The 24,243-nt window shown below is 36.8% G+C and overlaps 1 protein-coding gene across 1 annotated transcript in view; it reads left to right on the top strand.

Moving 5' to 3' along the window:
- The window catches only part of LOC138329641 (opioid growth factor receptor-like protein 1), a 32,258-nt gene extending 9,097 nt beyond the window's left edge, over positions 1-23,161 (top strand). Inside the window, exons 3-7 of the mRNA XM_069276758.1 lie at positions 2,823-2,895; positions 4,001-4,079; positions 4,744-4,810; positions 7,670-7,818; positions 21,887-23,161. Of these exons, the coding sequence (XP_069132859.1) occupies positions 2,823-2,895; positions 4,001-4,079; positions 4,744-4,810; positions 7,670-7,818; positions 21,887-22,451 (933 nt within the window). The 3' untranslated portion in view covers positions 22,452-23,161. The remainder of the gene's footprint in view (positions 1-2,822; positions 2,896-4,000; positions 4,080-4,743; positions 4,811-7,669; positions 7,819-21,886) is intronic.
- Positions 23,162-24,243: the final 1,082 nt, after the last annotated feature.

Genomic DNA, 24,243 nt, shown 5'->3' with positions numbered 1-24,243 from the left:
TATTATCTGTATAAACTATACAGGAAAGGATATCCAGTAAGTATTATCTGTATAAACTATACAGAAAAGGATATCCAGTAAGTATTATCTGTATAAACTATACAGAAAAGGATATCCAGTAAGTATTATCTGTATAAACTATACAGGAAAGGATATCCAGTAAGTATTATCTGTATAAACTATACAGGAAAGGATATCCAGTAAGTATTATCTGTATAAACTATACAGAAAAGGATATCCAGTAAGTATTATCTGTATAAACTATACAGAAAAGGATATCCAGTAAGTATTATCTGTATAAACTATACAGGGAAGGATATCCAGTAAGTATTATCTGTATAATTTACAGGAAAGGATATCAAGTAAGTATTATCTGTATAAACTATACAGGAAAGGATATCCAGTAAGTATTATCTGTATAAACTATACAGGAAAGGATATCCAGTAAGTATTATCTGTATAAACTATACAGAAAAAGGATATCCAGTAAGTATTATCTGTATAAACTATACAGGAAAGGATATCCAGTAAGTATTATCTGTATAAACTATACAGGAAAGGATATCCAGTAAGTATTATCTGTATAAACTATACAGAAAAGGATATCCAGTAAGTATTATCTGTATAAACTATACAGAAAAGGATATCCAGTAAGTATTATCTGTATAAACTATACAGGAAAGGATATCCAGTAAGTATTATCTGTATAAACTATACAGAAAAGGATATCCAGTAAGTATTATCTGTATAAACTATACAGGAAAGGATATCCAGTAAGTATTATCTGTATAAACTATACAGGAAAGGATATCCAGTAAGTATTATCTGTATAAACTATACAGGAAAGGAAATCCAGTAAGTATTATCTGTATAAACTATACAGGAAAGGATATCCAGTAAGTATTATCTGTATAAACTATACAGAAAAGGATATCCAGTAAGTATTATCTGTATAAACTATACAGAAAAGATATCCAGTAAGTATTATCTGTATAAACTATACAGGAAAAGGATATCCAGTAAGTATTATCTGTATAAACTATACAGGAAAGGAAATCCAGTAAGTATTATCTGTATAAACTATACAGGAAAGGATATCCAGTAAGTATTATCTGTATAAACTATACAGGAAAGGAAATCCAGTAAGTATTATCTGTATAAACTATACAGGAAAGGATATCCAGTAAGTATTATCTGTATAAACTATACAGAAAAGGATATCCAGTAAGTATTATCTGTATAAACTATACAGAAAAGGAAATCCAGTAAGTATTATCTGTATAAACTATACAGGAAAGGATATCCAGTAAGTATTATCTGTATAAACTATACAGGAAAGGAAATCCAGTAAGTATTACTCTGTATAAACTATACAGAAAAGGATATCCAGTAAGTATTATCTGTATAAACTATACAGGAAAAGGAAATCCAGTAAGTATTATCTGTATAAACTATACAGAAAAGGATATCCAGTAAGTATTATCTGTATAAACTATACAGAAAAGGAAATCCAGTAAGTATTATCTGTATAAACTATACAGAAAAGGATATCCAGTAAGTATTATCTGTATAAACTATACAGAAAGGAAATCCAGTAAGTATTATCTGTATAAACTATACAGGAAAGGATATCCAGTAAGTATTATCTGTATAAACTATACAGAAAAGGATATCCAGTAAGTATTATCTGTATAAACTATACAGGAAAGGATATCCAGTAAGTATTATCTGTATAAACTATACAGGAAAGGATATCCAGTAAGTATTATCTGTATAAACTATACAGGAAAGGATATCCAGTAAGTATTATCTGTATAAACTATACAGAAAAGGAAATCCAGTAAGTATTATCTGTATAAACTATACAGGAAAGGAAATCCAGTAAGTATTATCTGTATAAACTATACAGAAAAGGATATCCAGTAAGTATTATCTGTATAAACTATACAGGAAAGGATATCCAGTAAGTATTATCTGTATAAACTATACAGAGGAATCCATAAGTATATCTGTATAAACTATAAACAGGAAAGGATATCCAGTAAGTATTATCTGTATAAACTATACAGGAAAGGATATCCAGTAAGTATTATCTGTATAAACTATACAGGAAAGGATATCCAGTAAGTATTATCTGTATAAACTATACAGGAAAGGAAATCCAGTAAGTATTATCTGTATAAACTATACAGAAAAGGAAATCCAGTAAGTATTATCTGTATAAACTATACAGAAAAGGAAATCCAGTAAGTATTGTCTGTATAAACTATACAGAAAAGGAAATCCAGTAAGTATTATCTGTATAAACTATACAGAAAAGGAAATCCAGTAAGTATTATCTGTATAAGCTTTACAGGAAAGGAAATCTAGTAAGTATGATTATTTAAACTTTACAGAAAAGAGTATCTAGTAAGTAAAATCTTTTAAACTTTACAGAAAAGGATAATAATTGAAACAGAAGGTTTGAAAGATTTCATTTAATTGGATTATGCAGTTTGACAACACAGAAATTTCAGTTGTGACACAGTGTTATGAAATCTGATTCTACACCAATTCAGCTTTCACTGCGACAGTGAGGTAATGATTAGAAATACATGAAGTTATTATACATTGTATTTATATAAATCATACCTACCTGTGTGAAAGTCGGTTCTAAACGTCAATGAATTTAGAACCTATGATAGAAATCAGTGATGGATATTTGTTTTGTTGGATAGATCAATAAATATTGGGTGTCCTTCAATGTGATAAATATACATAATGGACGATTTTAAAAAGTGTGGTGAATATCTGTTTTAACCTTTCAATACACCTTGTTACAGGGGAAAAAAGACCATCCGGAGCTAACAGAGAACCTAATGTTTTATACCGGGAAGATCAAGTCCCACCCAGACGGTAAGGCTACAACTAAAACATCAACATAACTAGAATTGTTCACTGATGTCTAACTCCTGTCGTCAAAGCCCACCAGGGCCCAGTTTTACAAACATTACTTCACTTAAAATTCCCTAGAGGAAAGCATTACTCAGAAGTTAAGGAAAAATCTTAAGTTAAGGAACTTTCCTTAGAATCTGTAATGCTTTTAATTGAAGGAATGTTTGTGAAACTGAGCCCAGTTGTGCTCATTTGTATCATAAACATTTAAGCATTCATGTGGGGTTTAATTTAAATTGATTCCTAGGTTATAGAATGACAGAAAACAGAGAGTGAACTTATATAGGCTTTGCTTGTTGTTCAATTCATTTGGCATTCAAAATCATTGTCAATAAAATTTGCTGGGAAAAAAAAAGTTTTCAGAAAATGTTGAACAACAACTGTTCAAATTTTGAAAATTATGTATTTTTTAGTTACTGTACTGTACATGTGTTTTGAGTTAATTCAAAGACTTAAATATATTTTGACCTAGATTTTGATATTAATTATAAATAATTAATTTTTCTTTGTTTTCATACCAAATCTGGGTTTCTGATTGGCCAATATTTTTTTTGCATACCACTATGGAAAAAAAATCCGAGAATGGTGCGAAACCGCGACGTTAGCGTGATGTCACAATAGAGACATTGAAGTTGTGTATTGATTCTGAAAAAAGAATCCCTTGAAAAACCACTATAATGTTACATTTACACATACTTCATTTCATCAAATAGAGTATAAAATTAATCATAAGTATTGATGTCACTATTTTTTTAATTTTATCGGGTTATGAAAAAAAAATAGTTCACAAACTTTTGTGAGAATCCGCATAGCGGATTCACACAGTTTGCAAACATTTTTTTTTCATACCCCGATAAAATTAGAAAAATAGTGACATCAATGCTTAATTGACTGAGTTAAAGTCAGTGTAAAGTTTAGTGTGAAACCACAGTTTTGTTGCTTTTATTTGTAGACACATATAAATGTATATGTATACATGTATTTGGCTTTGTCTACATACAAAACCAAAACCTGCCTGATAACAGGTCCTCTTCCATTCTGTATTCTGACTCTTTTTCATTTATAGGAGATTACATCAAAAACATCCATGAGGATTGGTGGGGAAATTTTAGACTGCTGGAAACTCACCATGGATACATTCAATGGTAATTATATTTATACAATAAAAAACATTAATAACGAACCTCTGGGGACCTTAGAAATAACTTGGTTATAAACATAATTTGCTATACACATATTGTTAACATACAATAGGAATCATTACGGGAATGAAAATTACAACGTTATAACCATGTATTTGTTGTAAGCGTGTTCATTACAAACATGTTTTACTGTATATCTATATCTGTAAGGTTGTTCCTATGACTCTGCTCAATGTTCCTTGGATGTGGCTGCTGTTTTACCATAAATATGATATAGTGAAGCGTTGTTTCATCATTATGAAACCCTGGTGAACATTTGCCACAGTGTACCTCTTGGAGAACTTCTATAGGTTGATTGGCCGTACATAAGACTATAAGTATGTCAAACAATGTATGTCCCGAGTTTGATTCCTGGCGAAGGCTATCATATATAATTATATGAAATCATTTACTCTGTTTCCGTCATTTCTCTAAATAATTATGTAAAGATCTCCTATTCAAACAAAAGATGGATTAAATGCTATTTTTCCCAATCTCCATAAATACCACTAATAAACATTATCTAATGTAGTTCCTGAAGTTCGTTTAAATCATGCTTCAGGTAAGGGCTGAATTGTAACTGTATGTTCAAAGGGAAGTAACTCCATTTCATTTTATTCCTGTGTAGGTTATTTCCCATCAGAGAATCAGGCATGAACTTTTACTCACAAGAACTACAGCTTCATGAAATCAAGGTAGGTAAATCAGCAACATAAGGTGTTACTGTAACCTTTAGTAGAGGATAATTTGTGATGACCTGCTGCATTTCACAAGTAGTGATTATAGAACTTATACGTTAGGTTTGGATATCATACTCACTATTCAAAGGTATTGTTACCCGTTTTAATAAAACACTGCTGCATACCTATTTTAAAAAGTACTCTTATCTCTGTTTGAAAAAAATAAAGACATTATTCTTTAAGAAGATCCGCAAGTAAAAGTAACAAAATGAAGAAGAAAAAGCACTGTGTGTAAGAACATGCATGGTCTTGATTCTTGCAATTCTGTTTTATAATAAAAAAAATACATTGTCTGCACAACTTGTATACTTTCTTGTGTAATTTAAACGTTATAACAAATAAAATCTTTATGTACTATGTTAGACAACCAGGGTATTTCTTCAAAAGTATCGATCAGTATGGGTATCCTTGAATATCAGTATCATTTCATTGATACCGGTATGGTATTGTACTGTTTCATTCTTAACATTATCCGAACCTAATGTAGATCTTTGTTCAGTAAATTTACAATTTAAAATAACATAAAATTTCCCTTCATACAACAGGGCCACCCATATTAAGTAACCATCAGGATAGCAGTACACATGGCCACCCATACTAAGTATCCATCAGGATAGTGGTACACATGGCCACCCATACTAAGTATCCATCAGGATAGCAGTACACATGGCCACCCATACTAAGTATCCATCAGGATAGCAGTACACATGGCCACCCATACTAAGTATCCATCAGGATAGCAGTACACATGGCCACCCATACTAAGTATCCATCAGGATAGTGGTACACATGGCCACCCATACTAAGTATCCATCAGGATAGCAGTACACATGGCCACCCATACTAAGTATCCATCAGGATAGCAGTACACATGGCCACCCATACTAAGTATCCATCAGGATAGCAGTACACATGGCCACCCATACTAAAGTATCCATCAGGATAGTAGGTACACATGGCCACCCATACTAAGTATCCATCAGGATAGCAGTACACATGGCCACCCATACTAAGTATCCATCAGTAGGTACACATGGATCCATCAGGATAGCAGTACACATGGCCACCCATACTAAGTATCCATCAGGATAGCAGTACACATGGCCACCCATACTAAGTATCCATCAGGATAGCAGTACACATGGCCACCCATACTAAGTATCCATCAGGATAGCAGTACACATGGCCACCCATACTAAGTATCCATCAGGATAGTGGTACACATGGCCACCCATACTAAGTATCCATCAGGATAGCAGTACACATGGCCACCCATACTAAGTATCCATCAGGATAGCAGTACACATGGTCACCCATACTAAGTATCCATCAGGATATCAGTACACATGGCCACCCATACTAAGTATCCATCAGGATAGCAGTACACATGGCCACCCATACTAAGTATCCATCAGGATAGTGGTACACATGGCCACCCATACTAAGTATCCATCAGGATAGCAGTACACATGGCCACCCATACTAAGTATCCATCAGGATAGCAGTACACATGGCCACCCATACTAAGTATCCATCAGGATAGCAGTACACATGGCCACCCATACTAAGTATCCATCAGGATAGCAGTACACATGGCCACCCATACTAAGTATCCATCAGGATAGTGGTACACATGGCCACCCATACTAAGTATCCATCAGGATAGCAGTACACATGACCACCCATACTAAGTATCCATCAGGATAGCAGTATACATGGTCACCCATACTAAGTATCCATCAGGATAGCAGTACACATGGCCACCCATACTAAGTATCCATCAGGATAGCAGTACACATGGTCACCCATACTAAGTATCCATCAGGATAGCAGTACACATGGCCACCCATACTAAGTATCCATCAGGATAGTGGTACACATGGCCACCCATACTAAGTATCCATCAGGATAGTAGTACACATGGCCACCCGTACTAAGTTTCCATCAGGATAGTTGTACACATGACCACCCATACAAAGTGTCCATCAGGATAGTGGTACACATGGCCACCCATACTGAGTATCCATCAGGATAGTGGTACACATGGCCACCCATACCACATATCCATCAGGATAGCGGTACACATGGCCACCCATACTAAGTATCCATCAGGATAGCAGTACACATGGCCACCCATACTAAGTATCCATCAGGATAGTGGTACACATGGCCACCCATACTAAGTATCCATCAGGATAGCAGTACACATGGCCACCCATACTAAGTATCCATCAGGATAGCAGTACACATGGCCACCCATACTAAGTATCCATCAGGATAGCAGTACACATGGCCACCCATACTAAGTATCCATCAGGATAGCAGTACACATGGCCACCCATACTAAGTATCCATCAGGATAGTGGTACACATGGCCACCCATACTAAGTATCCATCAGGATAGCAGTACACATGGCCACCCATACTAAGTATCCATCAGGATAGTGGTACACATGGCCACCCATACTAAGTATCCATCAGGATAGCAGTACACATGGCCACCCATACTAAGTATCCATCAGGATAGCAGTACACATGGCCACCCATACTAAGTATCCATCAGGATAGTGGTACACATGGCCACCCATACTAAGTATCCATCAGGATAGCAGTACACATGGCCACCCATACTAAGTATCCATCAGGATAGCAGTACACATGGCCACCCATACTAAGTATCCATCAGGATAGCAGTACACATGGCCACCCTTACTAAGTATCCATCAGGATAGTTTTAATTTAGCATTTCTCGAGGAGTACTGTTGAGCTCAACATGTGGACACAGTTTTAAGGCATTTCTGTTCAATTATTTAGAAAATCATGGCAGATAAGGAAGCCCATGCACGTGTACTCAAGTCTTACGAGATGATGCTGCACTTTTACGGAATGGAGCTGACAAGTAAAGAGACAGGCATCATCAAAAGGGGGGAGGACTGGAAGTCAAGATTCAGACATCTTAACAGGTAATCTTATTACTAAAGTTATCATGTCACTTCCTCAGGTAATCATAGCACATCCTCAGGTAATCATGTCACATCATCAGGTAATCATGTCACATCCTCAGGTAATCATGTCACATCCTCAGGTAATCATGACACATTCTCAGGTAATCATGACACATCCTCAGATGATTGTGTCACTTCCTCAGGTAATCATGACACATCTTCAGGTAATCATGTCACATTCTCAGGTAATCATGACACATCCTCAGATGATTGTGTCACTTCCTCAGGTAATCATGACACATCTTCAGGTAATCATGTCACATTATGTCACATCTTCAGGTAATCATGTCACATCATCAGGTAATCATGACACATTCTCAGGTAATTATGTCACATCTTCAGGTAATCATGTCACATCCTCAGGTAATCATGACACATTCCTCAGTAATCATGTCCACTTCCTCAGGGTAATCATGTCACTTCCTCAGGTAATCATGTCACATCCTCAGGTAATCATGTCACATTCTCAGGTAATCATGACACATCCTCAGATGATTGTGTCACTTCCTCAGGTAATCATGTCACATCTTCAGGTAATCTTGACACATACTCTGCAAATCATCTCTAGTGCTAGAACGGGCAACCGGATAACTGGTTCACATCCTTAGGTAATCATGTCACATTCTCAGGTAATCATGACACATCCTCAGATGATTGTGTCACTTCCTCAGGTAATCATGACACATCTTCAGGTAATCATGTCACATTCTCAGGTAATCATGACACATCCTCAGATGATTGTGTCACTTCCTCAGGTAATCATGTCACATCATCAGGTAATCATGTCACATCATCAGGTAATCATGTCACATCTTCAGGTAATCATGACACATACTCTGCAAATCATCTCTAGTGCTAGAATGGGCAACCGGATAACTGGTTCACATCTTTAGGTAATCATGTCACATTCTCAGGTAATCATGACACATCCTCAGATGATCATGTCACTTCCTCAGGTAATCATGACACATCTTCAGGTAATCATGTCACATTCTCAGGTAATCATGACACATCCTCAGATGATCATGTCACTTCCTCAGGTAATCATGACACATCCTCAGGTAATCATGTCACATTATCTCACATCTTCAGGTAATCATGTCACATCTTCAGGTAATCATAACACATACTCTGATAATCATCTCTAGTGCTAGAACGGGCAACCGGATAACTGGTTCACATCTTCAGGTAATCATGACACATCCTCAGATGATCGTGTCACTTCCTCAGGTTATCATGACACATCTTCAGGTAATCATGTCACATTCTCAGGTAATCATGACACATCCTCAGATGATCGTGTCACTTCCTCAGGTAATCATGTCACATCTTCAGGTAATCATGTCACATCCTCAGGTAATCATGTCACATCCTCAGGTAATCATGACACATCCTCAGGTAATCATGTCACATTCATGTCACATCCTCAGGTAATCATGTCACATCCTCAGGTAATCATGTCACATTCCTCAGGTAATCATGTCACATCTCCTCAGGTAATCATGTCACATCCTCAGGTAATCATGTCACATCCTCAGGTAATCATGTCACATCCTCAGGTAATCATGTCACATCCTCAGGTAATCATGTCACTTCAGGTAATCATGTCACTTTCAGGTAATCATGTCACATCCTCAGGTAATCATGTCACATCCTCAGGTAATCATGTCACATCCTCAGGTAATCATGTCACATCCTCAGGTAATCATGTCACATCCTCAGGTAATCATGTCACATCCTCAGGTAATCATGTCACATCCTCAGGTAATCATGTCACATCTTCAGGTAATCATGTCACATCCTCAGGTAATCATGTCACATCCTCAGGTAATCATGTCACATCCTCAGGTAATCATGTCACATCCTCAGGTAATCATGTCACATCCTCAGGTAATCATGTCACTTCCTCAGGTAATCATGTCACATCCTCAGGTAATCATGACACATCCTCAGGTAATCATGTCACTTCCTCAGGTAATCATGTCACATCCTCAGGTAATCATGTCACATCCTCAGGTAATCATGTCACATTCTCAGGTAATCATGACACATCCTCAGATGATCATGTCACATCCTCAGGTAATCATGTCACATCCTCAGATAATCATGTCACTTCCTCAGGTAATCATGTCACTTCCTCAGATGATCATGACACTTCCTCAGATGATCATGTCACATCCTCAGGTAATCATGTCACATCCTCAGGTAATCATGTCACATCCTCAGGTAATCATGTCACATCCTCAGGTAATCATGACACATCCTCAGGTGATCGTGTCACTTCCTCAGGTAATCATGTCACTTCCTCAGATGATCATGACACATCTTCAGGTAATCATGTAACATCCTTAGATAATCATGTCACTTCCTCAGGTAATCATGTCACTTCCTCAGATGATCATGACACATCTTCAGGTAATCATGTAACATCCTCAGATGATCATGTCACATCCTCAGGTAATCATGTCACATCCTCAGGTAATCATGTCACTTCCTCAGGTAAATCATGTCACATTCTCAGATAATCATGTCACATTCTCAGGTAATCATGTCACTTCCTCAGGTAATCATGTCACATTGTCAGGTAATGGCCTCAGATGATCGTCACTTCCTCAGGTTAATCATGTCACATTGTCAGGTAATCATGACACATCCTCAGATGATTGTGTCACTTCCTCAGGCAATCATGACACATCTTCAGGTAATCATGTCATATCTTCAGGTAATGGCCTCAGGTAATCATGTCACATCCTCAGGTAATCATGTCACATCCTCAGGTAATCATGACACATCCTCAGATGATCATGACACATCCTCAGGTAATCATGTCACATTCTCAGGTAATCATGACACATCCTCAGATGATCGTGTCACTTCCTCAGGTAATCATGACACATCTTCAGGTAATCATGTCACATTCTCAGGTAATCATGACACATCCTCAGATGATCATGTCACATCCTCAGGTAATCATGTCACATCCTCAGGTAATCATGTCACATCCTCAGGTAATCATGTCACATCCTCAGATGATCATGTCACTTCCTCAGGTAATCATGTCACATCTTCAGGTAATCATGTCACATCCTCAGGTAATCATGTCACATCCTCAGGTAATCATGACACATCTCAGGTAATCATGTCACTTCCTCAGGTAATCATGTCACATCCTCAGGTAATCATGACACATCCTCAGGTAATCATGTCACATTCCTCAGGTAATCATGACACATCTCAGTATCACTTCTCAGGTAATCATGTCACATCCTCAGGTAATCATGTCACATCCTCAGGTAATCATGTCACATCCTCAGGTAATCATGTCACATTCTCAGGTAATCATGACACATCCTCAGATGATCATGTCACTTCTCAGGTAATCATGACACATCCTCAGATATCATGTCACTTCCTCAGGTAATCATGTCACATCCTCAGATATCATGCACTCTCAGTAATCATGTCACATCCTCAGGTAATCATGTCACATTCTCAGGTAATCATGTCACATTCTCAGGTAATCATGACACATTCCTCAGGTATATCATGTCACATTCCTCAGGTAATCATGTCACTTCCTCAGGTAATCATGTCACATCCTCAGGTAATCATGTCACATCCTCAGATAATCATGTCACATCTCGTATGTCACTCAGGTAATCATGACACATCCTCAGGTAATCATGTCACATTCCTCAGGTAATCATGTCACATCCTCAGGTAATCATGTCACATCTCTCAGGTAATCATGACACATCCTCAGATGATCATGTCACTTCCTCAGGTAATCATGTCACATCCTCAGGTAATCATGACACATCTCAGGTAATCATGTCACATCCTCAGGTAATCATGACACATCTTCAGGTAATCATGTCACATTCTCAGGTAATCATGACACATCCTCAGATGATCATGTCACTTCCTCAGATGATCATGTCACATCTTCAGGTAATCATGTCACATCTTCAGGTAATCATGACACATACTCTGCTAATCATCTCTAGTACTAGGGTGGAATAAACGGGCAACCGGATAACTGGTTCACAATTTGGTTTGAGTTTGTATCTGGTTAGCATTTTAGCTAGTGTAGTATTAACGGTAAGTTAGTAACTTTTGTGACTCTATAGATTATCCATTTCGTTCTCCAATCCCATTTTAAAAGTCAGAAATGGTTTCAGAAAGGTTGTGGCCCTTCAAGGAAAACATCTTCTAATAAGAAGCTTTCCTTAAGTTCTGTGATACTGTCTATGGAAAGTTAACAGTTTAGGAACATTTATTGGCCAGAATAGACAAGTTAGCATTGATAGTACAATGTATGTACACTATGTCTCAAAAGTTCTGTCTCACATGCATCCGTAAAGAGAAAAAGTACAGAATATATTGATATAAAGCATTTATCATAACAACTAACATAACAACTAACATAGTACAGACATCAATATACATCATTTATCAACTAACAAAGTACAGAATCAATATACATCATTTATCAACTAATTTAGCTTCATCAACTCATTAATTATTTGTCCAAGAGTTTTATCAGAGATTATTAAAATTTTACATATGTAACAGAACGTTTGGAAGACTGTGCAATCACCTGTTTTAGTGAGTTATTTCCCTTAGAACACAATCAGCAGTGTGCCTGATTGATCAACGTCTCATAGGTTATGTGTTTTGAAGTTATTTTTATTTGGATTTTGAAAAAAAAAAAAGAAAAAAAACCTTAAGTAATGCTTCTCACATTCTGTAACTTGTGGGCTTATTCGGATTTCATTATACAAATGTATCTAAGGAAATAAAATTACCATGGAGAATTTTTGAAACAAATTCAATGAAGGTAACATGCTGATGTGATATTTAGGCTGCGTGCAGAACAAGTAAATGATGCAGACTTTTAGGGCTCTTTTCTGATCACTATTAACTTCAAACAAACTGGCTCATATAAAGTTCTGATCATTACAAAATATTGTCATGTATTATGAATTTCAAGCTACTTTTAAAATCAAATACCTATAGTGTATGTGAAATTTAATTTAGGTGTAATAATGGGATGATTTTAATTAAGATATAAATACGGGCCATTAGAAACTTTTTCATTTGAACTCAATAACCCTGGTGAATTTTAGCTAATTAACACCATAGACTTGAGAACCTAGCTCAAAGAATTGTAGAACTCAAAGTTTAACTCAATTGTCCCAAATGTTAGATAATGGAAGCTGACTTTATTTGTTTACTGTTTGGTAATTATACATTCCAAGTATAATGATGTATGTTTTACACCTTTACCATACAAATTGGTATTGATATCTTTGTCCAAAGTCCAAATAAGTGAAGGAATTTATGGCTTGGGTCGTAATGGACAAATTGTTTTGTACAATTGATTTTGTTATCCTCTTTAACCCTTGTGTAAGCTATTCTGGTGCTTTTTTCACCTGTTAAGATAGCGTAGCTGTGGTAGAGACTCCCAGGTAGGTCGTACAGACATCGCCTTCTATACAAACGCTAAGCTGACCCAGACTGACTCCGCATTAAATCACTATTGCGTATATCAATATTTTGGGATAATATCTCTTTTATGACAAGCATTTGTAAAATATTTTCTCAGCGGGTGTTAAGAAGGTATGATTTGATGATAATATGTGATAAGAAGATGATTATAAAAATCAAATCTAAATTCTCTTGGCTTGTCAGCATTCCTGTATAGTGTTGAGAAGCTAGGACTACTGTCACGTATAGAACCTGAGCATTATACTCATATAATGACGGTGCAGGACTGTGTCCTGATTATGTATATCTTTTGATGAATTATGGTGGTCACATATCAAAGTCACATGGCTATTGACTCAATCCGAGCGTATACTGTATCGGGTCAGTGTTTCAGTTTACCCAGCTTCATCATGTACCATGGGTCAAACAGTTGTGCTATTGGTTAAACTGTTGTATCCTTTAATATGTAGGGATATCAAGTTTGTTATGATGAACGACCTTGACCTAGAGTGTTGGTTACATTGTTTGTCACATGGTGGACCGTTTGGTTTAGCTTTCCTCCCATTAAGACCCTTTGCCGGCTTCCGAACAGGTCCACAATAGTGATTGATATAAATTGACATAATTATTTTTTGCTATCGTTGTCATCATCTTTGGCAAAATCTCTGACCTAAGAGCTAGGAAAGTGAAGGTAGTTGAGCAATACAGGCCCACTGGGTCTTTTGATTTTTTAACCCTTTTTTAGAGATACGTCAATAACATGGTATGATGGCATATATCTAAGAAATGTTTTTAAAAAAAACAGTAGCTAGTTTGTCACGTTTCCCCTCCAACATACATGTACATGTAAGGAGGTCTTACATCAGATCGTCACATTCCCTAGATTGTATCAAGACTAACTGTGACTTGTATGACCTGCTGCAAACTAAAGCGGCCATGCAGGCCGTTTAGAGAGAGGTGTAGTGTTTGATCAGTCCTTCAATCTGAGATTGTTAACGAGTCGTTAACGAATCGTTATTCCGTCAGAACCTTAACCTGCTAGCGAGAGTGAATACCCTACAGACAGGCAGAAATTCCAAAACTTTCACTAGACATTCCTCAAGGTGACCTCTAATCAGATAACCGGGTGGAAAAGGCTCTTTAATGTTCTTTAATAAAACTTATACAAACAAACATTCTCATGATCTGCAGGAGTTGACACAATCCTGAACCTGAAAATGCCTGTGTTGTAAGGCAGGGGATTAATAAACTGTGTGTAAGGTTAGTGTAGATTGTGTGGTATACATAGCCACCAGACGGTGGGATATCCCCGAACTCAGGCTCCTCTTATACCTTCTACTTACAAACTGGGCCCTAATAACTTTCTGATTGTCTTCAAATAGTTTACCTGACCTTTAGGTCCTCAGTGTTTGGCATCATGTAACCATGTGGGGAGGATTGTAAATGGCTGTCTGTTACAGTGACACCTGGTGGTGTTTTACCGTAACACTTTCACTGTAACAGAATCACCTTACCTAACTAATATGTTCTTATGTCCAACAGAAAATGTGTGTATTTTGCTTCTTCTCAGGGACTGCAAAAAGAACATCTTTCTCAAATTTCTAATATTTCCAATTTAAGATCATAAAAGCAATTTGGCCAAGATGCAGCTATATATCTTAAATATTGACAATTCCAAATATTACAGATAATCATTGCTTATAATCAATGTATTGAAAAGATCCAACCATCTCCAACAATTGTAAGTATCCCTTTTTGGTACAAGTCAATAGCATTTATATAAAAAAAAAATTCAAAGCAGCAACATTGCCAACAGGAAGCCATTTTGAATTTTTACCATTATACCAAAGATTCTGGTACAAATAGATCCATCACAATTTTTGTCATGGTGCGACGTCCGTCGTCGGTCCATCCGTCCGTCTATCCATCATCCGTTCGTCTGTCAACATTTCCTTTAAATCGCTACTAGTCATTGAGTTCTGCATGGAATGTAACAAAATTTGGCAAGAAACATCCTTGGGGGAAGGGGAACAGATTTTGTATAAATTTTGGCTCTGAGTCTCTGGGGGCAGAAGGGGCGGGGCCCAATAGGGAAAATAGAGGTAAATTCTTTAGATCACTACTAGTCATAGAGTTCTGCATGGAAAGTTACCAAATTTGGCCAGAAACATTCTTGAGGGAAGGGGAACAGAGTTTGTATAAAATCCTTTGGCTCTGACCCCCCAGGGGCAGGAGGGGCGGGGCCAAATAGGGGAAAAAGAGGTAAATTCTTTGAATCGCTACTTGTCATAGAGATCTGCATGGAATAAAACCAAATTTGGCCAGAAACATCCTTGGGGGAAGGGGAACAGATCTTGTATAAATTTTGGCTCTGACCCGCCAGGGGCAGGAGGAGCGGGGCCCAATAGGGGACATAGAGGTAAATTATTTAAATCGCTATTAGTCATAGAGTTCTGCATTGAATGTAACCAAATTTGGGCAGAAACATCCTTGGGGGAAGGGGAACAGATTTTGTATAAATTTTGGCTCTGAACACCCCCTGGGGACAGGAGGGGCGGAGCCCAATAGGGGAAAAAGAGGTAAATTCTTTAAATTGCTACTTGGCATAGAGTTCTGCATGGAATGTAACCAAATTTGGCCAGAAACATCCTTGGGGGAAGATGAACAGATTTTGTATAAATTTTGGCTCTGACCACCCCCTGGGGACAGGAGGGGCGGAGCCCAATAGGGGAAAAAGAGGTAAATTCTTTGAATCGCTACTTGTCATAGAGTTCTTGGAACGTAACCAAATTTGGGCAGAAAGATCCTTGGGAAAGGGGAACAGAGTTTGTATAAATTTTGGCTCTGACCCCCCTGCTGGCAGGAGGGGCGGGCCCAATAGGGGAAACAGAGATAAATTGTTTAAATCGCTATTAGTGATAGAGTTCTGCATTGAATGTAACCAAATTTGGGCAGAAACATCCTTGGGGGAAGGGGAACAGAGTTTGTATAAAATTTGGCTCTGACCCCCCGGGGGCAGGAGGAGCGGGGTCAAATAGGGGAAATAGAGGTAAATTCTTTAAATCACTACTAGTCATAGAGTTCTGCATGGAATGTTACCAAATTTGGCCAGAAACATTCTTGAAGGAAGGGGAACAGAGTTTGTATAAAATCCTTTGGCTCTGAACCCCCAGGGGCAGGAGTTGTGGGGCCAAATAGGGGAAATAGAAGTAAATTCTTTAAATCGCTACTTGTCATAGAGTTCTGCATGGAATGTAACTAAATTTGGCAGAGTTTGTAAAATCCTTGGGGGAAGGGGAACAGAGTTTGTATAAAATCCTTTGGCTCTGACCTGCCAAGGGCAGGAGGGGCGGGGCCCAAATAGGGAAAATAGAGGTAAGTTTTTTAAATCGCTACTAGTCATTGATTTCTGCATGGAATGTAACCAAATTTGGCCAGAAACATCCTTTGGGAAGGGGAACAGATTTTGTATAAATTTTGACTCAGACCCCCCTGGGGGCAGGAGGGGCAGGGCCCAATAGGGGAAATAGAGGTAAATTCTTTAAATCGCTACTAGTCATAGAGTTCTGCATGGAATGTAACCAAATTTGGCAAGAAACATCCTTGGAGGGATGGGAACAGAGTTTGTATAAAATTTGGCTTTGACCCGCCAGGGGCAGGAGGGGCGGGCCCAAATAGGGGAAATAGAGGTAAATTCTTTAAATCGCTACTAGTCATAGAGTTCTGCATGGAATGTTTCCAAATTTGGCCAGAAACATCCTTGAGGGAAGGGGAACAGGGTTTGTATAAAATTTGGCTTTGACCCGCCAGGGACAGGAGGGGCGGGCCCAAATAGGGGACATAGAGGTAAATTTTTTGAATCGCTACTAGTCATAGAGTTCTTCATAGAATGTAACCAAATTTGGCCTGAAAGATCCTTTAGGGAAGGGAACAGAGCTTGTATAAGTTTTGGCTCTAACCCCCCCCCCCCCCCCTCTGGGGGCAGGAGGGGCGGGGCCTAATAGGGGAAATAGAGGTAAATCCTTTAAATTGCTACTTGTCATAGAGTTCTGTATGGAATGTAACCAAATTTGGCCAGAAATATCTTTGGATAAAGGGGAAAATAGTTTGTATAAATTTTGGCTTTGACCCTCTGTGGGCAGGAGGGGCAGCGCCCAATAGGGGAAATAGAGGTTAATCCTTTAAATCGCTACTTGTCATAGAATTCTGCATGGATTGTAACCAAATTTGGCAAGAAACATCCTTTGGAGAAGGGGAACAGAGTCTGTAAAAATTTTGGCTCTGACTCCCCGGGGGCAGGAGGGTGCCCAATACGGGAAATAGAGGTTAATTCTTTAAATCACCACTAATCATAGAGTTCACCATAGAATTTAACCAGAGTTTATATAAAGGAGAAGGTACGTTAAGACTTGAATATGGCCGCAAAATCAATTCTCCAGTAAAGAACAACATATTTTGCTATATAACAGTTGAATACATTTGCTAACACATTACATCCCGAAAGTATCCCGCATGTGCCAATTATGTTCACTATGACGTCATCAACATGCAGTTTCCCACCATTTTTCACAAAACTCCTTGAAAAATATACTTTTTGAGTGGTTTTCTCTAAAAATGAATGTGGCCGCCTTCGTGGAGCAGAAAGAGATTTTCACACGTTGTGTATCGTGTATTTACGCATATCCATGCAAATATAAAGTTGCTCCAAGGTGGTGGCCAAATCCATTTCAAGCCTTTTCTAACCTAAAAATGATGAATTTCTAGCAACATTTGGCGAGAAGAGGAAAATCATCAATTTGATGACGTCATAGGTGGAGCACATCGTGTACATGGTTATAAAAAGTTATGTATTGATGAATGGCAAGTATGAGAGTATTTATTGATGTGAAATTGATGTGATTCAGAGTTAATATTTTTCGGCCTGAAAAATTAAGGCCAAATACTGGTCCTATCATATCTATTCCATTGGCTCTGACCCCCTAGAGTGGAAAGAATGCGTCCCAATAGGGAAATTAGAGGCAAATCTTTAAATTCCTTGAGAAAAGAAACAATGATCCTGTATTTAGAACATTATTTGGCATTACAATAACTAGGTGAGCGATACAAGCCATCTGGGCCTCTTGTTAAATGTGGGTTCCTCTTTGTGCCTTTGTTGTAATTTCGCTATTTTAGAACTGAACAGAAAACAACATTGTCAAGCAGCAACCATCTTGGATCTAAAAATTTAAATTTAACTTTTTTTCCCCAGATGGTATTGCCCACTGATAAAACTTCCACATAGATGTTACTTATTTGATTCTGTGTTATTCCATCAACATCTATCACTTGAGTCATGTATATGAAGGCAGTGAATGCATGAACTTAACTATCAAGAAATGGGAAATAAACAGATGTATAGCATACATGGCTGTATGAGCTCCCGGATGCAGTGCATGTAGGTATACTTTACTGATTGTCATGGACGCAAGTGCAGAAATGTTTATTGCATGTTCATGTTATCATGTTTGATAGAAATTCCAATTTTCACAGCACGGCACCTTGAGTCTGAAATTTACGATGGCCGCTGTGTCATTTTAGGATGTTTAATTGAAATGGAGAGCTATAGATCTACGGGGAACAAAGATGGCAGTCACATACCTGCTTGTTTAAAGCAAATAGATCGTCAATTTTATCAATTTGATAAAATATCAATTGACACCTCGATGATAGAGGGTATTTGATACGTATACCGTCGAGATTAACCAACAGCCCACTTTGTTGAACTTACCTTTTCTGATACGACAGCCAGATAGCATTCTTGTACCAATTTTTCAATATCAGGAACTTCCTAAAGGTGTTTTAATGGTCAGGGAAAGTTGTTTAAAAGGCTTTAACACTTTCATACTTTAAAAACTTTTGGAACTAAAACTAATAATTTAAAAAGCAGACCTAGCTGAACAGTTAATGTCAATTGTTTATGAGATTTAAGATAAAATGTTGCTGAGTTTTTATAGCAATTGTACAGTGAGCACCTGACTAATTAGATCTGCAATTTCTTGTGGTCCCAAATGACCAATTTTAATACAATTAGACCTGTGTACAAAGAGCATATACAGGTACCGTATTCGACCCAATAAGCGCCCTGCGCTTAAAAAATTGATAAAAATGAGAAGGTGCTAATAAGTCAAAATTATTGCAAATTTATACCGTTTTATGTAGTTTTAGTCCTTATTTATGCCTGGGCAATTGAAATTGAGGCCTCAAAAAGGGGGAGGGGCGCTTATTGGGTTGAATACGGTATGTATGTATTACCTAATCATCACAGTCAGTATTCTGAAGGTTAAACTTTGATAAAGTACTAAAACGATTGAGATTTCTCTCTGTTCTGACTGTTGTGAAGACCCAATGATATCACACCTGGGCTCGCTAAGTACCCCGCCCCCTCAATTCTCACAGACATCGGCGACACCAGTGTCTACACTAATTCTGATGGTTCTTTTTTAGAAATGTTTTTATTTTAAAACAGATAAAATATCCACCCAGATATCATGTGTTTGGTTAATTGTGAGTCATGTGTTGGGTAACGCCTTGGTGGAGAACTGCTGTATCATAGTGGGAATGTTACAAAACGTCAGAGTTTTATACTCCAAAATTCTTAATTCAACATCAAAAGCCTCCTACTCTGTTTAAATGTGCAAAAAAACTTTATCTGTACTGTGGAACCTGGCCGTTACAGATGCTTACAATTGTTTAGAACATATTGTTTATAGTTACATTTATTTGTAAATAAGAAATCTGAAGGAAGTCACCGTTGCCTCAGATTGCTGTACATAATGCCCCAATACCTTTGCCTCATGAGTGGGGGTGCGGCTGCCTCCTCAGTGGTACAGGGGGGAATCACTGTATGGGTATGAAGTTATTGATCTAACAAGGACCTTTGAACAAACTTTTGAACCTGAACATGACTCCACAGAGAAAGTTTACTACATACATGGTATAATGGACCAAAGTCACAATATCAAAAATGCTGAACCCTGAAGATTAAGTGTGTTTTAATTGACAATGAAAATATATCACAAGCATCTAATTATAACACTGTGATTTGTAAATAGAGAGAGAACAAACTTTTAGGGAGACAAAAATTGGAAGAGAAAATTGTCAATAAATAAATGTACAAACAATTTTCTTCCTTTACCTTACATGGCTCCTAATGTTCTGTGAGTATCTGTTATAGAAGATATATCATCCAATGACATGAGTATGAGAGAAGACAGATTTATGTAAATCAGGCAAAAGTTGACTCATCTCAAGAGCATATCTGCCAAAGTTTCCCATAACTGTTTATCCCAGTGACCAGAGAATTACGTGTCCCTGAACAATGTAACAAACATGCTCTCTAACTATCCTCCCGGGGAGTACCACAAAGCCTGCTATAAGGGTCACACTAAGCCGACTTGTGTACAGAAACTCAAGTTGTTTATCCTTTCTCCCTTTTTATTTTATAAACACTGTCAAATTGAAGGGGTTTTATGGTAATCCGGGAATATTTTATAAATCCCTGATTTTAAGCCATCCTTGATGAGTTAGTACTGGATAACTGTGTCGTTTCCCTTTAATCTGTTCTAGTAGTGTGTAGTTATGGTTAATATATAACAATGTAAATCAAAAACTATTACATGTATTGTCATAATCCATGTCAGGTGAACAGTTCAAGGTCATCTCCAACCATCATAATTCCTCTCTGACTGTGTTACTTATAAAACATCAAGGTAACCGTATACAGACTAGACACCAAACAAATTTTATCAACATTTCTTTCTGAATCTCTACTGTATAATTAATGGAAGGTCAAGGTCATTGTGTTCAGGGCTGAATGTCAAAGTCACAGTATACAGAGTAGACACCAGGCATGTTTTATTCACATTTCTTTCTGAATTTGTACAGTATAATCAATGGATGGTCAATTTCACTGTCTTAAGTGCAAAATGTAAAGGTCAAAAACTTTCAGGGTTGAGTAACAAGGTCACAGTAACCAGGCTATAATTGGACATTATTTCTAACAATCAATTACAGTTCCTTACTGATCTTTTTTTTTAATCAGTACACTGGGTTGTCATGTATCAAATGAAGGTCACTGTGACCTATATAAGTATCTTTGGCCTACATCAAAGAAAACTGTTGTTTGTGCTTTATTCTTAACTGTACTTGTTCTTAGAATTTCATACTTGCAGTATTTATCTAGGTGAATGGATGTGTCCTATATTGAAAATAGGTTACAGTGACATATTTTAACCTTAGAGCTTGTATCAAAGAAAAAAGTTGTAAGGAATTTTTGAAATATTGGTAAGATGCAGAACTGTTAATCAATAAATTGTCTTTTACCTGAAATCCTTGTGCTTATAAACATACAAACATGATTAACAAAACTTATGCAAAATTCAATATTTTTTCAATATTCCTAATAATAAAAAATATTAATGTATGTATGATACTTGAGCAAATAGAATTTTTTTAGTCACTCTCCTGAATTGATATACTGATGTTTTTTGTTTTTCAGTTCATACCATAACTACCTACGAATCACACGTATTCTCAAGTCCCTGGGGGAATTCGGCTACGAACACTTAAAGCAACCATTTGTAGAATTTGTTTTACAAGAGGCGTTGGAGACTGGTGAGCTATCCAATACCCTTGAGAGTTGTATGAACTACTGGATCGGTACAATTAAGGATGATGGTGCACGTAAATATCTTAAAGATTATGTTAGGGAAGTGCAGACAGGAAAGCACATGGAAAGTGAACCCTCCGACGAAGACGAAGAGATGCTGGGTGTTTATAAGGAAACAAGGACATCAAGAGTAAATGATTCAAATCTAAATTCAAATGAATTTTCAGTCGATTCACAGGAAGCGGGAGTGTGGAATCAATCAGCTGATGGAGTTGTGGAGGAGGGTCCTTCCAGGAGTCAGGAAGTCGGAAATGGAGATCCGTCTGGGGTTTCAGGGGGAGACAAGGAAAGTGTGGAGGAAAACATGGAGATAGAGCAAAACAGTACGGAGGGGGAGTCCAACACAAAACCCAAAGGGGATGACACACAGTCCTATGATCTTAGTAAAATCTAAAACATATCCTCATTATAAATCATACAACAATAATATGTACATTGTGAGACATCAGTAACTGTCATCTTTATGTTTTAGGTATGAGGGTAATGGATCAGTGAAAGATTTGTACAAAATAGTCATTTAATCTATCACAGTGATTAAAAACAAAGGATTAGATTATGTGGTTTTTATCTGGGTGCTCAGGACTTTCTCCTCCTACAAAGCCTGCCATATATCCTTTTATCAATGGAAGTTCACTAACAGAAGAGAAAGATGACATAATTTACATGTTAAACTGATATTTAAAACTTGATATGACTGGAATTTTATGAATGACACTGTAATTAGGACAAAGTTTATTGTAAATTTGAATCACTATCTAGACCTGACACCCCATAACATATTGTCTGTATTGAAGGAAATGTTTCTTATAATCAGATTGGAATTCTAAATCAAAGCTTCTCTGATTACACCAGAACTTGCTATTAAACTTACATTTCAAGTTCAATGGTTAAATAGTGTTCAATTCACAGCTAAAAAACTGTTTGAATTAGCCATAACACTAATTGAGCACTAAATCTGTACCATTTTGTAACAAAGTATGTATGAATGTGATATTTCTATTTCGTTTCTATGGTTGTATCCAAACATATGTGTAAGGCTGGCACTTGACCAAATTATCATGTCTGTTCTAATCTATTTTAGTTAAATAAAAACTTGATCTTCTAGCAAGTGTTAACAATTCTTTTTCTTGCATTACCACCACATACATTATAAAAATTACTCATTAAGGTAGCTCTGGGGTTATTAGTTTTTTTACCATATTTGGTACCATGACCTTGAATAAAGATTCATCCATGTGAACAAACTTGTTACGCTATAGGTCATCAAAGCAACATACTGCAGATCCATTATCATGTTTCTAATTTTCTTTCTTTATTTAAAGGTTGTATACTTACTAACATTTTGAAATTTACTCCGTCATATTGAATAGAGGTGCTCAAGTCCTTCTGGTTTTAGTTAATTCATTTCAACTATTGCAAATAAGATGCAAATGGATTAGCCATCTCCAAACAAATTAAAGTTATACATAATGTAGTTCCATTATAAAAAGTATCCCCTTATAATAATATCTACTTAACACAATCCTATTGAATTCCTAATTTTCAAGAAAGACTTTTTCCTCTTTTTTTCCCAATAAACCATTATCTGATATACATGTAGATCTTAGCTGTCCATTATATCATATATACATGTAGATCTTAGTTGTCCATTATATCTTATATACATGTAGATCTTAGTTGTCCATTATATCATATATACATGTAGATCTTAGTTGTCCATTATATCTTATATACATGTAGATCTTAGTTGTCCATTATATCTTATATACATGTAGATCTTAGTTGTCCATTATATCTTATATACATGTAGATGTAGATCTTAGTTGTCCATTATATCATATATACATGTAGATCTTAGTTGTCCATTATATCATATATACATGTAGATCTTAGTTGTCCATTATATCTTAATACATGTACATGTAGATCTTAGTTGTCCATTATATCTATATATACATGTACACGTAGATCTTAGTTGTCCATTATATCTTATATACATGTAGATCTTAGTTGTCCATTATATCTTATATACATGTAATTTATGTGGATCTTAGTTGTCCATTATATCTTATATACATGTAGATCTTAGTTGTCCATTATATCTTATATACATGTAGATCTTAGTTGTCCATTATATCTTATATACATGTACATGTAGATCTTAGTTGTCCATTATATCTTATATA

This window comes from Argopecten irradians, chromosome 8, assembly GCF_041381155.1.
Source record: "Argopecten irradians isolate NY chromosome 8, Ai_NY, whole genome shotgun sequence".
Lineage (NCBI taxonomy): Eukaryota > Metazoa > Mollusca > Bivalvia > Pectinida > Pectinidae > Argopecten > Argopecten irradians.
The sequence above is the reverse complement of the archived record's forward strand: the minus strand, read 5'-3'. Positions and strand labels throughout refer to the sequence as shown.